This window comes from Podarcis melisellensis, assembly GCF_964234715.1.
Source record: "Podarcis melisellensis genome assembly, chromosome: 8".
NCBI lineage: Eukaryota > Metazoa > Chordata > Lepidosauria > Squamata > Lacertidae > Podarcis > Podarcis melisellensis.
In genome coordinates, this window is record NC_138540.1 from 73373406 (window position 1) to 73389652 (window position 16247).

Consider the following 16247-nt stretch of genomic DNA (forward strand, 5'->3'; position numbering starts at 1 on the left):
GCACTCCTTGACCTGATGGTTATCTCTGGAGGCTCAGGTAGCCTTGGTGGTCAGGAGTGCCAGTTTCCAGATATGGTTAGTTCAGCAGCTGTGGCTGTTTGTGGTCCAATATAGTGTGGATTTTGTCACCCATAAAATTATATATGGATTATTGCAATGTGTATTGCATGGGGCTGCTTAGATGGAGGAAAGACAGGTGTGGAGAAAAACCATCCTGTACAAATTTATAATATATACCTCTTGCCTCTGGCCCTGCCTATCAATGGCATGCGGCCCCTGGAAGGTCATTTAGATGGAAATGCAGTCCTCGGGCTGAAAAGGCTTCCTCATCTTTCTTCTTCTCCCATCCCAACCTAACTTTTCCCCATAAGTTAAAATCCAGACAAAACTGTTGAGTTTTTTTTTTGGGGGGGGGGAATCTCTGTCTCTGCCCGCTGCTCCAATAAAAATGCTACTTTTCGCCAATTCAGCAAAAATCCACCCAGACACCATTTTCAAGCCATACGTTTGGCAGCCCTAATTAATAACCAAATTGAATTGCACTTCAGAAGATATATAGTATCATAGAATTGTAGTTTGGGACAGAGATCCCCAAGGATCTCTTAGAATTCCTGATCTATGATTGCGGTCATAGGACTGTTGTCTTTCACATGACTGTATATGTTTTTACTCCACCGAGTGGGAAGTGACGGAGACAGGATGTTTGTGTTACTGTGAGACTATTGTCCCTTTTCTTTTTTGCTTTGCTGTCTGATGCTAGAGAAAGAGGGAGCCATGTTGTAGTGCTCCGTGTGTGTTTATATATAAATAAAGTAGATTAGCCAAAATGCTGAGTTGCTGAGGTCTGTCATGCACATGCTGCACAAACTCTACGGATCCCTAAGGGTGCCGGTGTCGGTTGGCATTGGTCGCTATCATGTTGGGGCTGAAGAAAGCTTATGAAGCTCCCAAACGATCAACCAAGAGGGAGAAAATATGACAGTCAGGCAAGTGTCTCTGCCTGGGGCCTACTCGAGTGTAGGTTGAACTCCTGACAGGGCCATCTTGTCCAATCCCCTGCAAACACAAGTATCACAGCTGAAGAATCCCTGACAGGTGGCCATCCAACCTCTTGCTTAACAACCTCCCAGGATTTTGTTATCTCTGTCTGCAGAAGATTCCCTTCATCTGGTTTACCTGGAAGTGGCCAGGATTGAACCTGGGAGTTTCTACAGGGGAAGAAGCATGTGCTCTGTCAACGAGCTGTGGTGGGTCTCGCTTCAGGTTGACCTGCATCAAACCAGTGTGGGTGGCAGTTCAAAGCTGCATTCATTATCCTGAGGCTAGAATTAGTGTTAACCTAACATGGGTGATGCTGTGGGTTCAACCACAGAGCCTAGGACTTGCCGATCAGAAGGTCGGCGGTTCGAATCCCCGCAACGGGGTGAGCTCCCGTTACTCGGTCCCTGCTCCTGCCAACCTAGCAGTTCGAAAGCACAAAGTGCAAGTAGATAAATAGGTAGCACTCTGATGGGAAGGTAAACGGTGTTTCTGTGAGCTGCTCTGGTTCACCAGAAGTGGCTTAGTCATGCTGGCCACATGACCTGGAAGCTGTACGCCAGCTCCCTCGGCCAGTAAAGCGAGATGAGCGCCACAACCCCAGAGTCGGTCACGACTGGACCTAATGGTCAGGGGTCCCTTTACCTTTAACTGTGCAAAGGCAAAGTGTACATTCGTTGCCCTGCTTTTGCCTCTAGCTCTGGCCACCACTTGCATGTGACTCCCAAGGGTTTGACCCAGAGAGAATATGGGGGGAAAGGTTCCCTAACACATCACTGCGTTGTCATTTTTGGCAGAAACATACTGCGCTGTGTGTCTTTGCCATAAATATGGCAGCTCTGACTTTAATTTCAGTGATCAGCAGAGGAAACTTCTGCCATAGTGGTGTTTCTTTTCTTTTTCTTTTTTCCAAAAAACCCCAAGATCTTGTGCTGAGGAAGAAGGCAGTGCCTCTTTCAAATGGACACCGGGACTCTGTGCCATGTTTCACCTGATTTCACTCCTAATGCCCCCTTGCTGCTGAGAAACGATTTTGATTTCCGCAGATGCCACTTAAAGGAGCCAAGACACAAGATGGCTTTGTAAAATACTGTTTTATTTCTTTCAGGGTACAAAGTCAGATGGGTTAAAAGTCATTAAACACTTGCTGTATTGTGGGACCAAAGTTGTACAAAAGCCCAGCATTTTTTTCTTAAGATTAATATTGCCAACCTGATAGGTGGGGTTGACCTTTCCTCGTTTGCTTGGCTGGACCGCTCATAGAGATCGTGATAGAGATTTACATCTGCCCAACACTCATTCGAAACACAAGAGTACTTCTCACTCAGTCTCACATGCACACACACACACAAAAACACACACATATGGAGGAATGTACTTAATGAAGTTAGAGAGCAAACAGTGGCCTTTAAAATTAAACCTAACTATCTAAACCCTATTTACAACCAAGCTAAAATTGCTCATATGGGAAACTGACAAAGTTGACTGGTATATAACTAAAGGGTGACTTGAAATTAGCATATATATATATATATACTGTATATATATATATACTGTGTATATATATATATATATATATATATATATATATATATATTTGCTTTCGTATATAGGAACCATATATATATATGGTTGGTTCCTCAGCAAAGCGACACACACACATACACCCTGTTCCCCTCAAAGTGTGCCTGCTGCTTATGATCACATAAGGGCATGCTTCGCAAGCAGAAGGTTCCAGGTTCAAATCCTGGCATCTTGAGGCAAGGCTCAGAATATCCCTCATTTGAAATCCTGGACAGCTTTGTTAGGGGGCCACATGGTCACTGTGTCACTCAGTATAAGGAATATTTTCATATTGTAGGCTGCAGTCCTACAAACAGACTTACTAGACCCTAGTAACAAGGGAGTAACTCCTGTTTAGGCCAGCGGAAATTACTTCTGACAAAATGTGTATATGCTCATCTTTAGAACATGTTATTAAATTCCAGTTTCATATCCTCCCCACCCTCCCCTTCCTAATAAAAAGTACCCCCCCCCAAAAAAAGCATCTTTGCAATAAATAGAACATACCATAATCGTTCCTGGAAGGTTAGAGATTAATGCTGTTAAGGGGAGTGGGAAGTGGTAGGAAGTATTAGCTGGGTTACAAAGCTAGGAGGAAAACAAGCTTCTTTCATCCGAGTGTATCTCTGGTTTACACCGACTTTGCTTTAAATACCATCACTAATAAACAACCTGTATCGGATGGTGCTTATTATACCAGAAATCAGGGACCACAGCTTTCCCCCACACACAAACACACTAATTTGCCTGTGGTGGAAAGTCATTTCATTGGAACAGGCGGTGAGGGAGTCCACCTTAGCTGTGTTTCATGAATTCCCAGCTTTTTTGTGATTTGATAGTAATCTGATCAGCAAAATACAATACGTTTTTGTACAGTACAAACATGCTGGAAAGAGGAGACTGGGGGCAGAGCCTTGATCTTAAAGCTAAACATTTCTGCGTAGGATGGGACCTGGAGCGATAAGAGGTGCAGCGGAATCTTTTATTGGAATACGGGAGATGGAAATCACTTGAAAAACTTCAGGAGCGGGGCCACTGAAGAGCGTGGCGGCCCTACTTGCTGTAGCTGCTGTATGCGCAAGAAGAGCCCCCCATTCATAGAGCTACAGATATGCATGTGATGTTAGCAACTGGTTATCTATCGGACAATTCAAAACCAAGGCCCTTGGTTCTTGACAACACTTAGGGTTCAGGTTAGGCCATTCGTCAAGGTAGCAGGTTCAGTGGAAACGACGATTTCAGGTGATTTCAATGGGTTAAGACAGGGTGTGGAAGCTGCCTCTCCTCTCCAGATGTTGGCAGGCCCCAGCTCCCATCAGCCACAGCAAACGTGGCCAAGGGTAAGGGATAATGGGTTCTGTAGTTTGGAAATTTCCCCTGGGCCACATATGCCCCATCCCTGGGCTAAGACATGCCTAACTCTGCAAGGGATATGGGCTGCAGAAGCAGATTTGGCCCAGTTGCTAAACCCAAGCCTTCAAAAATAACTTATCAGCACCTCACCTATTACAGAACTAGCTCACAAATCGTGAGTTGCATTTTAAAAAGAAATAATATTTGCTGAATTATTTTTATTCATCTTCTGGCTTATGAGAGGCTCTATTTCTCCCAAAGCCGCATACGAGAAACAGTTTCATTAGGATAAACCAAAATATTACAAACTTATGAGCAAGCTTTCAAGGCCTCCCAAATTCTTCATAATCTGATGAAGAGCTCTGAACAACTCTAAAGCTTGTTCATGTTGAACCTGCAGCATTTTGGTTATTCTCAATAACTGTATTATTACCATACTGGGGTTTTTTGGGGGAGAGTGGGTTCTTTCTTTTAACTGACTAACACAGCTAACTACAATGTCTGCTTCTCCTGTTAACCAAAATAAAATTTGCTAAATAACAGGGTTTTCAACATGAAGTCATATAAACATCAGGAGGTCGCGATATACAGCTAGCATTGTTGATTGGGTTGAAGAGTCCAAGATGCTTCTCTCATGTCTTCCAATGCAATCAAAGGCAGCAGGCTTGTTGTTGGTGCTAACATGCTCAAGATCGGGACACCATTTTATAGAGAGAAGAGTTTTTGCCCAGTACATCCGCCTTCTGAACAGGCTGCAGTTCAGAGACTGAGCTTCAGTGCCACAAAGACAAATGGCAGCAGAACTGGGCAGATGTTGTTGCACTGTATTCAGCCATACATACGTATCAGTGAAATGTAATGTGTTTTCACAAGAGACGCTAGCGTTGCTTGGAATGCACCTTAGTACAGCACAGAAAAGCAGAACTGACATTCTCGTCAATTGACCTTCTGCTTTACAGATGAGAGATATGCGAAAAGGACATTAAGCATCACTGGAGAAAACACTTTGCACGTGCATTAGCCAAGTATGTAAATGGTAGTTGCACACCCCCCCCGCCTCTCTTTCTGATCCTGGATTTTAAAAACCAAGGCTGCAAGGGTGGGAAGGAACTGCTGACCAGCACATGTTTACATAAGGACCCCTCCATAAGTCATTTTGGTTGTGTACTCATGAGGATTTGTGCTCAGGATGGCACACACAACCTTGCTTTCAATGCTGTTTGCACCTGCAAAAGTTTGGGGGCAGACACACACTGCTATGTTTCCAAGCTTCCAGTGGAAATGCTGCAACTTTTTATACGGCAACCGTCCTGAGCTTTGTTCATGACGTCGTTCTGCTTTTGTTGGGCTGTAGAGCAAGGGTGTCCTGCTCCAGGTGTCAATAACGCGGTGGAATTTGGGAAACATCTCAGAACAATAAAGCGGAATGGCATGTGGACGGCCACTAATGCACTATTATTGCATCAAGGATATGTTGCAGAATCACACCCACAAAAAAACAAACAAAAAAACCCAAGGGAAAACATCAGTCAGGAGGGGTCCTAAGTGAGACGCAGCCTCTAAGCACTTCCGTTTTCTTTTAACTAAGAGCTCAGTGCTTTCTAAAAGCGGGATCTGGAATGTGAAATGGACATTTTGAAGCTATGGGTCAGACCCACAGCAGGTGTTCATCAGCACTGGTTGTGCCAGACCAAGACCCAAGTGCTCCCCTGGAGGGGATCTGGTCCACTTGCTGTGGATACAGAAAGGTGACCCCCTCCCCTATTCTTGGATCTGTGCATATATAAGATCGCTCAGCTATTTCAGATTTGTTAATCTCAGAAGTAACCCAGAATTGTTTCCCAGTTCTGGATTAGAACCACCAGCCCGCCGCAAACCATCCGTGCACCCCACAATTTCGTAACCACCCTGATTGGGTGGCAAAAAAAGAAGAAAGAATTAAAAACAAACAAACTAGTGGACAGACTAATCTGCATTAGATTGATCTTCAGTATGCAATCTGGAGAGGGGAAGGAAAGGGGCCCAGGGAGATACAGATGAGCGTTTAAAGGGCGAGCATCAAGACATCAAAACCAATTGGTAGGGTCTTCTCAGGACTAGGAAGCCAAAGCCGAGAGGCGTGGCCAGGCGTTTCATTAGACTAGAATAGTTCCAATGGGTGGCGGTGCATGGGAGCTGCCTGCCGCGGTGGCTGGGGAAAGGGCTCACTTGACTCGGATCTCGGCGTACTCAGCCAGCTCCTCCGTCAGGGTGTAGCTGTCCTTCGTGGATAGTTTGGTGAAGTCTATGTTGGCGTAGTCAATGCCCAGGTCCTTGTTCAAGAGCCGTTTGTCGCAGCGCCCATACTGCAGGAGCGGGAGAGAGAAGACCAGGTTGAAGGCTCCCCCCAGATCACACCTCGGATTTGCGGAACTCACTGCTGCGGGGGCTTAAATCCTGAAGACTCGCTATTTGGAAGACAACACAAACACATTCGTTCTCTTACGGCAAGGATGGGGAAACCTGTGGCCATGGGTAGGCAAACTAAGTCCTGGGAATCAGCGTGTTTTTGCATGAGTAGAATGTGTGCTCTTATTTAAAATGCACCTCTGGGTTATTTGTGGGGCATATTTTTTTAAAATATATATATAGTCCGGCCCCCCACAAGGTCTGAGGGACAGTGGACCGGCCCCCTACTGAATGAGTTTGCTGACCCCTGCCTGTGGCTCTCCAGATATTGCTGGACTCTGATTCCCATAATCCCCAGGCAGTGTAGCCCAATGGTCAGGAGATGATGCGAGGTGTAATGCAGCAACATCCCGAGGGTCCACTGGTCCCCCAGGTAAACAGACCAATGGCTTGGTTCAGTATATGTTGTTGGTTTCAACCAACCCATTTACCCAAGCAGTATTTTAAGCTACAAGGGTCGACGGACGTGCTGCAGATCAAGCCTATCTGGAACCCCTACCCTGTGACGTGGAAACCAAAGCATTGCAGTTACTCGGTGGTGCCCAAATGCACTCTGCACCTGTTCAGAGGCACTTTGTTCCTGTTTCTTATGAACATCTTATGTTTCAGGATCGGGCCCTTCCGTTGAAAACAGATAACCCATATTGTCTTCACCACAAGTTTACATGTCACAGAAGCAAGCAAGGGCAGGGAAAGGCCTAACAGCGCCTGGGAAGGACAGACACACAGACCCTGGGGGAAGCCATTGCAGAGGCACACTCAAGGAAACACACAGCTTTGACATAAACGATCCGGTGCGTTTCCACAAGCAACATTAAAAGCGGCTCGAGGACTTCCCATGATGCATGCACACACATGGAAGCTGTTCGCACAGTGCAGGCCAAGGCAGAGGGCCGTTTTCATATCAGAAAGACACTTTTTGAGCGAAACGAGACATGGAATCACTGACTTTTTTAAAGAGGCAGGCATGGGACGCGCCAATCCAGATCAGGACTGCAACAGGGCCAAGGGTTAAAGTCTCAGTTTGCATTTCTTAGTACAGAAAGTATTGATCTGATGTGTAGATATCTTTCCTATTCTAATTAATTCAAGAGGGTTCTGGAAGCTTCTCTGTAGTAAAGAAACAATCAGAAGGTTCATGATACAGTCATACCTCATGTTATGTCCGCTTCAGGTTGCGTGTTTTTGTCTTGCGCCCTGCGGCAACCCAGAAGTACCGGAATGGGTCACTTCCGGGTTTCACTGCTCATGCATGTGCAGAAGCACTAAATCACGGTTTGCGCATGTGCAGAAGCGCCAAACTGCGCCGCGCCTGCACAGACACAGCACTTCAAGTTGCAGGCTTTTCACATTACGGATGGGCCTCCAGAACGGATCAAGTCCATAACACGAGGTACCACTGTATTTGGGTTTTTCCTTCAGAAACGCTGAGTACAGCTGGCTTAAACTGGTTCTGTTACCTCTTTCTGTCAAGGTCATGCTGAGTATAAAATAAAGGTCAGAGGGAGCCTGGGTTTCACTTTCTCTTTCTATCTCTTTTCCTTCCAGTGTGGTGTTCTGTACATAGTATGCTTAGTATTAAGGTAGATTTATTATAAGTTATTGTAGGTTTAAGTTAAGTCTGCTGCAACTGGATTTCTTATGGACTGTGCCAATCTTGAATGTATTGGATTTGTGACCATTATGCTCATTTGCCTTCAGCAGCAGTAAAGCTCTGCTGGATGAAATACAGTAGCCTCTGGTCTATTTTTGGGGAATCCTGCAACGTGTTTAAGTTTTACTCTGCTAACTATACGTTGGAGTAATGCTCTGGATCAATACTGAGTAGAATTTCAATGACATAAAGACCCCCTTCCAGCAAAGATCTGACCTAGATTAAGCCACAACATGCACATATCCTCCCACATTTCTCTGATGAAAATAGGGATGTCCTATTCAAGCATCATCATCATCATCATCATCATCATCATCTGGGTTGCCCCAGCCACTCTTGGCAGCTTCCATCATATATAAAAACATAATAAAACATTAAACATTAAAAAACCTTCCCTATTTAGGGCTGCCTTCAAATGTCTTCTAAAGGTTGTATAGTTACTTATCTCCTTGGCTCAGAGGTCACATGACTCCATACCCCCCAACATTTCTCCAATGAAAATAGGGACCTCGTAAGGAAAAGCGGGATATTCCAGGATCAATCAGAAACCGAGATGGCTTCTGCAAATCCAGGATTGTCCCTGGAAAATAGGGACACTTGGAGGGTCTGTGTTTCCTTTTTAAAAGCCATCTACACAAATTGGCCTTCCCCTTAGTCAATGGAGGTATATTAGGAGGCTGGTTCAATTGGGCAAATAGGGGCACTGCCTCACCAACCTCACCCTGCCTTCAGGCAGCCCTCTCTGGTGCCACCTACGGTTGGCCTCCCTGCCTCCTACCACAAGGCACCAGTCACTAGCGGTAGATACTGACGCCATATGATGCACATAGGAAATGCAAGACATAAAAGCGATGTAAGCGTCATGCACCTGAAAGCACCCTCTGTTAGAACAGACACCAGAATTGACTGACATCAACCCTGCCTTGTCTGATCTGATCAGAAACTGCAGCTGCCTGGGGGCGGCAGAATTGACCAGAACCACTTCCATCCCCCCATCCCCCCGTTCAGTCCAAACCAGGAGAATTCTGTTTTCCAAGGCCCGGATGCCATATACACAAAAAGGACGGTGTTATGCACATGGATGGAGAGGTCCATACTTACCTGCCCAGGTCAGTGGCTCTCCAGGGAGCAGATCTCCTTATTAGAAAAGGAACAGCAGTCACTAGTGACCTGACTGAGAAAGGCTAACCCTAGAATCAGCCCTGCCATGAGGCAAAGTGAGATAGCTGGGTTTGGGGCCCCATCTTGGGAGACAGGCAGATCTGAGCCGTGGGGCACAGTTTGGGGACGTTCACACCCTTCATTTGAAGCGCTGTGATACCACCTTAAACATCCATGGCTTCCCCCTCCCAAAGGATTCTGGGAGCTGTAGTTTGTTAAGGGGGCTGAGAGTCATCAGGAGACGCTCTATTCCCCCTCCTAGAACTACAGCTCCCAGAGCGGCCTAACAAGCAATATTTCTTCCCAGGGATAGTCAGTAGAGCATGAGGTTCAAAATCTTGGGGTCACACTGGATGGACTGGATGACCCTTGTGGTCCCTTCCAACCCTACAATTCTCTGTCTGGCCAGGCTCCCTCCTGTCTGCTTTGATTTAAAATTGATTGCCTCCATTTTTACAAGCTGAGTTGCTTCGTGTTGACTCCCAGTCCCTCCCCAGATTCCTCCTTCCCCCATTTTATTGAAAAATGGCAAGATTCTGCTGTAGGAAATAACCTGCACTCGCTCTCACATGAACAACTCAAAACGTGTTACAAGTTAAAAAGAGGATGTTTGCTCATTTTTGCTTCTGCATGCAGCTTTGGTTCCCCACCGCCAATCTTTTCTGGCAATCCGAACGAGGCTCTTTCCTAAACTATTCTTTTTCTCTCTCTCCTCCAAATACCCATTGCCAGATCACAAGGGAGGGAGAAAGAAACATTCACATTTTGCTTCCTTCGCTTAATGGTTCTCTGTGTGGTTGGTTCTCGCAGTGGCTAACCAGATGTTCAAGGGATGGTGTCTCATTGACTGAAGGGATGGCTCAGTCAGTAGAGCACAGGGCTCTTAATTTCAGGGTCGTGGGCTTGAGCCCTGCTTTGGGCAAAATATTCCTGCATTGCAGGGGGTTGGTCTAGATGACCCTCGTGGTCCCTTCCAGCTCTACAATTCTATGAAAAAGGGAAGCCCACAAGCCGGGCGAGATCACAGCAGCACTTTCCCCACCTGAGATGCCCAGCAGAGGCATACTGCTTCCAAAAGGGGACATGGGACACCCCCATCGCCCTCCCTCTTATCAGTACCTCTGATTTCTCCAGATGGCCAGGAGTCCTGTAGTCTCCGCTGTAGGCAACAGGAGGGTTTTCTGTTTGCATGAAACTCGAACTTTCGTTCATGCTTTTCCTGGGAATAAGAATAAAATAAGGAAGGGACAAAGACTTATAATGTCAAACTCTGTCCATGTTTCCAACCAACACCTCCATTTTGGGGCAACTCAGTCAGATGGGCAGCATATAAATAATAAATTGTTATTATTATTATTATTTTGGCACCAGGCTATATAATGTAAATCAGTCAGAATCCCAAGTTGCTTCTTTCATTAGCATGATGAGTTTCAGATTTGCAATCACAGCTGATGAGTGATTAGTAAACAATTCATTAATTAACCAATGGATTATCTGACAGCTTTGATAAGTGCACTTCCATATTCAAGGCCTGATAGCTATTTTGGCAATCATCTCCAGCCAGGATAAACGATCCAATCTTTCTACTATTTGCAAATCCTCAATTATCTTCTGTTTCTTTAATAATCTTGTCCTCAGTGGGTGATGGGCAGGAAATTCAAGTTTTGGGTTTTGATTTGTTTTCAAAATTGTATTATTCGCTGATTGCAGTGGGACTGAAATAATTTTGAATCCAATTACTTGCATTTAATTGGATTGTGGACTGGGTTCTAAAATTCCACTAAGAGTATAATAAGAGTGCTAATTTGTTTCTTAGATTATATTGTTTGTTAGGAAGCCACAGAGACTCTCAGTATCTTCTTGGCTGCACTGCAAATGAAACTGGGGACATCCTGTTTAGGAACACAGGAAGCTCCCATATACTGATTCAGACCATTGGCTTATCTAGCCCAGAATCAGTTGTCTCAACTGAGAGCAGATTTCCAGAGTTTCAGAGTCTGGAGTCTCTCCCAGTCCTAGTTGGTGATGAAGGGATATGGGTGGCACTATGGTCTAAACCACAGAGCCTCTTGGGCTTGCCGATTGGAAGGTCAATCCCCGTGATGGGGTGAGCTCCCACTGCTCTGTCCCAGCTCCTGACAACCTAGCAGTTCAAAAGCACGCCAACACAAGTAGATAAATAGGTACCACTGTGGCAAGAAGGTAAACAGCATTTCCATGCACTCTGGTTTCCGTCACAGAAACCGTGCGCTCTGATTTTCTGTTGCGTCAGAAGTGGTTTAGTCATGCTGGCCACATGACCTGGAAAGCTGTCTGCAGACAATCACCAGCTCCCTCGGCCTGAAAGCGAGATGAGCGCCGCAACCCCATAGATGGCTTTGACTGGACTTAACATTGACCTTTACCTTTTACCTGCAGGGAGTAGAACATGAGCCTTTCTGCATGCAAAGGATGTGCTCTATCACTGAGTCATGGTTTAGGGAAAGTTTATATAGGTATATCCCTCACTTTGGGGCTCAGTTCAGATAACACACCAGGCTATGGTTAAGGAAGCTTGATGATGGTTTAGCATGATGTCTGACTTGGCAAGCCCTAGTTGTGTTAGCATACCGGAGTTTGCACGCAACAGCAGACGTTAATGAAATGACCTAGTATACCATAAGGAAGTTTATTTTTTATTAAGGAAAGTATATATTTGATAGGTAAGAGTTCTCTAGTCCTAGATAACTGTTAAGTTGTGGATGAACATATCAGACGACACAGCCATTCTTCAAACAGCTCTTGTTTATTCACAGGCCAGGACAGAACTGAACTGAAGGGTTCAGTCAGCCTGCTTATATAGAGCTCCAGTACAATGTAACTGTAACAATTTTCTAAAACTATCCTATCACTGATCGTCACTTTCGATCCCTTATTTGCATAACTATCTACAGTATCCCCCTGCTGGCCCAGGGTGAGAACTTCAGTACATAACAATAACTAACTAGGTGGAGAAACAGAGAAATCATTCTTGCCACCTTATTCCCGGAAGATACATCCAAGGGGACCTTGACCAATGAAGGTCCAGAGAAAAATTGTGAGAGAATTGGAAAGAGGGAGTGCTTGTTAGGCCACTCTGAACTGCAGTTCTAGGAGGTGATGAGAGGGTCTCCTGACAACTCTCAGAACCCTGAGAGGACGCAATTTAACACACATCCCTTTGACTTCGTGGGCAGGTAGCAGAGAGATCAAAGAGACGGAGACAGTTTAGGAACCTGGAAGTTTCACACTCTATCTGCCTTTACCCCAGGCAGACCCTTCTGAGCAGGCTGAGTTGCACCTCAACTTCCAACAGGCATGGGGGTGGCCTCTGCAAGAACAGGGTGCTGGACTAGCTGGGCCATTGGCCTGATCCAGCAGGGCTGTGCTTACGTCCTTATGTGTTTTAATGGAAGTTGAGTGGCAAACATTGCCCCTCGCCCCACTCTCCAGAGGTGAATGTGTGAAACAGTGACCTGCCGCTCAATACACAAACTTCCTTCAGTGGACAGTCTTGCAGGAGCAAATCACAAGTCATGCGAAACCTCTGCCTGCAGTGTTTGAGATGTGACAGCAGTTTCACACATCCCAGGACATCTGTAGAGACTGTAGTAGTGGGCTTAGAGATCATGCAAAGCCACTGTTTGCACAAACCATGAATAGAGAGAACCTGCCCTGTCTCGTCAGAGCTGAAGGCTCAGCGGAAGCTGCCTGCAGCAGCGAAACTTACTGATTCACAGCAGGCTGGGCCAGGCCTGTCAGCACCCTGGATATAGTCAGACTATCCTCCACCAGGGCCAGGGCCTTTTCAGTGATGGCTGCGACCTGGTGGAATGCTCTGTCCCATGAGACTAGGGCCCTTCAGGATTTAACCTCCTTCCGCTGGGCCTGTAAGAGAGCTATTCCGCCTGGCCTTTCATTTGAATTCAGCCTGATCTTTTATTTCCCTTCTCTTCCCTCCCCCTCCCCTTTTATGACGATCACCTGCTCTGAGACCCCACAGCTAATTCTCCCCTGGCCTCCTTACTGGACCAAGTAGGACCAATTCAGCCAGCTAGCCCTGGGGATTATCTAATGCTTATTTCCCCTAAATTGATTTTTGAATTTTATTGTTATTCATGTTTTTATACTGTATTTTATGCTGCTTTTATAATTAATTGTTTTAAATTTGTTGTTAGCCGCCCTGAGCCCGGTTTTTGAACCGGGAAGGGCAGGGTATAAATAAAAAATTATTATTATTATTATTATTATTATTATTATTATTATTATTATTATATAGCTCTGTAGCCAATGCTGGCTGGAGCATTCTCACTCGTGCAAGAGGAGACGCAGCCTCTGTGGGATGCAGTTGCCTTTGGAGGCCTTACAGAAGGGCCATCGCTCAGTGGTGGAACATTTAGAAGGTCCCACAGCATCTCCCAGGACAGTGGAGAAGGCTCCCTGTCTGAAAGCCTAGAGAGTCCCTGCCAGTCAGAGTAGACAATACTAAGCTAGATGGACACAATATAAAGCAAGTTTCTAGGTTCCTATGGTCAAATGGTCATTGGTTGATTGTGCAGCCACTGGCTCCAGGAGCATGGCTGCAGTGAGGCAGGGAGGGAGTGTGTTTTCTGTGTTTGGTGCAAAACCGGGGAAAGAAGGCCCTGGTTCTGGTGATGTTTTCCCAGATTTGAATTTGAGTCTGAATTTCTTACAGGAAGAAAACGAGGCAATATGAAGGAGGGAGGGCTTGAGAACCCCCACCACAAAAAACTTACTTTTTCCTGGTCTGGCTGACATAACACACGACCGCTATGAGGATGGCAAAGGCTACCACCGCTCCAACAGGCCCCACTTTTGCCCACATCAGACTATCTGGAAAATTAAAAAGAGAGAGAGAAATGCACAGGATTGGCAAGGTAGTCCCTGGTCTCAGCAGAGCATGGGCAAATGCAGCCCTCTAGGCCTCTCTAGATGGTCCTTAGGACTAACACCCCACCGCCACCACCGGCTATACCTCTTCTGTAGTCGTCACCTGCCTCCCAAGGCTATGCCCCTTCCTGGCCCTACTTTGCCCCCTTCTGCTTGGCTGAAATGTGCGGCACCAGTGGGACATTACTGCTGACAAGCCAACAATTCATGTTTTGCCAGATAGACGCATGGAGGGGCTGAATCTCACAGAGCTACTTGTAAAATTGGCTAGAGAACTCTGTGAGGTCACTTCCTTTGTCTGCCTTGGCAGGAATCTGAAACGCTACATACATACATCCTTCCTGCCTGGGTGCATCTCTCTTCTTTTACCATGCCTCCAAGCTGACCACACGTGCGTACCTGAGCTCTGCAGCTCAGGCACCATTTTTGAACTTACATTTTGTACTTTTGTAACTTAGATACTAGTTATAAACCTGCCTTCGTTTTGCTACTGCAACTGCTGCTTCAAGACCTAGATTATGTAAGTAAATTCTACTTTTACTTCTTCACAAAAGCTATGTGGAATCATAGAACTGTAGTGTTGCAAGGGACCACCAGGCTCATCCAGCCCAGCCCCCGGCAATGCAGGAATCTTTTGCCCAACATTGGGCTTGAACCCACAACCATGAGATGAAGAGTCTCATGCTCTACCGGCTGAGTCATCCAGCAGCTAGAAGTGTGTGATGGTTGTTTTTAATTGGGTGAAAAGGGGTAATATGAGGGAAAATCCAGTCTGCCTTAAAGCATCCTGGATTATTGTTTCTAGAAGGTTAAATCAACCTTGTCTTTGCTTCCAAGTTTAAGCTGCAAAGGATGTTATTCTGCTGATCTCAATCACGTGAGCAAGGAAGGACAATAACTAAACAATAGGTCCCCTCCTGGTGTCTAAATCCATTCCCACAGCGCCACCCCTGGACAAGACTGGTATGAGCCTCGTGAGAACTGCAGGGACCAAGGTGGGGCAGTTGCCTGGAAGGGCCCTCACTGGAGTGGTGGAACTGCAGCTGCTGGTTCCTGGTGCCGTAGAAGTTCCTGGCTGAGCAGACGATGTAAAGCTGGGAGTCCACCTCCCTCTGCAAGGTCAGGATGCTGGTGACAATGTAGCCGGTCTTCTGCGAGTACACAAACTCCCGGTCGGTCTCGTTCACCGTCACGTTGCGCGTGGGGAGCTCAAAGGTGATCACAGCCTCCGGGTTGGATTTGGCCGCACAGATGCACTTCACGGTGTCACGGGCGGCTGTGCACTTGGAGTCCGAAAGGATAAGGGGAGCAACTGCAGAGAGAGAGAGAGAGAGAGAGAGAGAGAGAGAGAGAGAGAGAATGCTTCTTCACACAGTGCATTGTTAATCTACGGAACCTACTCCCACAGGAGACAGCAATTGCCACCTAGTTGGATGGCTTTAAAAGAGGACTGGAAGAGACAGCTATCAATGGCTACTAATTATGATGGCTAAGCTCTGCCTTCACTGTTGAAGGCAGCCTTGCCTCTGAATACTAGTTGCTGGAAACTGCAAGAGGGAGGAGTGCTCTTGTGCCGGAGTCCTGCTTGCAGACTTCCTACTGGAATCTGCTTGGCCACTGTGAGAACAGGACGCTGGACTAGATGGGCCACTGGTCTGGCCCAGCAGGCACTTCTTACGTTCTTGTGAAAGAGGTGGAGGAGCAACAGCAGATTAGTCCAGTTGTTTTGCTGGACTGCACGTGCTCCTTTGGGTGGCTGGGTGGGCCCACAAGCAAAAGCCTGTGTCAGGACACCAGGAGCTGTCCTATGGTGGCACAGGCATGCCACCATAGGTAATGGGCCAGCTGTAATGACCACCTGCAGTCAAGACTCAGGAGTCAAGAGACTGCAGAGTCTCCAGCAAAGGCATCAGACAGGGAACCAGACCAGCATCAAGGCTCTGAAGCTGCTACTAGAGACTGAGAGACCTCCGAGCCAGAGGCTGACAGATGTGAGCCCCTAGAAGAACTCGGTCAGAGCTGCTGACATCAGTCCAGAATATGGTGGTGGCCCTACAGCTAGGCAGAATGAGGCAGCTGAGGCTTGGGGGCTAATATGGGT

The 16247-nt window shown here is 46.4% G+C and overlaps 1 protein-coding gene and 2 long non-coding RNA genes across 11 annotated transcripts in view; 1 reads left to right on the forward strand and 2 right to left on the reverse strand.

The window, feature by feature from the left end:
* Window positions 1–2113: 2113 nt before the first annotated feature.
* LOC309375403 lies at window positions 2114–2737 on the reverse strand. Its single transcript, XR_014170911.1, has 2 exons — window positions 2656–2737; window positions 2114–2574 (listed from the first exon to the last, which is right to left on the reverse strand). It is a non-coding gene; the product is annotated as an uncharacterized lncRNA (long non-coding RNA).
* On the forward strand, window positions 2512–5843 carry LOC309375355. Its single transcript, XR_014170845.1, has 3 exons — window positions 2512–2576; window positions 2652–4796; window positions 4837–5843. It is a non-coding gene; the product is annotated as an uncharacterized lncRNA (long non-coding RNA).
* MAG (myelin associated glycoprotein) overlaps window positions 5838–16247 on the reverse strand; it is a 69399-nt gene continuing 58989 nt past the window's right edge. For 8 of the 9 annotated variants that reach the window (XM_081920636.1, XM_081920642.1, XM_081920639.1 and 5 more), the window contains 4 exons: window positions 15171–15458; window positions 13993–14089; window positions 10337–10436; window positions 5838–6299 (listed from right to left, as the gene is read on the reverse strand). In XM_081920636.1, the coding sequence (XP_081776762.1) occupies window positions 6159–6299; window positions 10337–10436; window positions 13993–14089; window positions 15171–15458 (626 nt within the window). In that variant the 3' untranslated portion in view covers window positions 5838–6158. Of the gene's footprint in view, window positions 6300–9157; window positions 9194–10336; window positions 10437–13992; window positions 14090–15170; window positions 15459–16247 lie in introns of all 9 variants that reach the window. The other variant, XM_081920637.1, reaches the window with a different exon arrangement.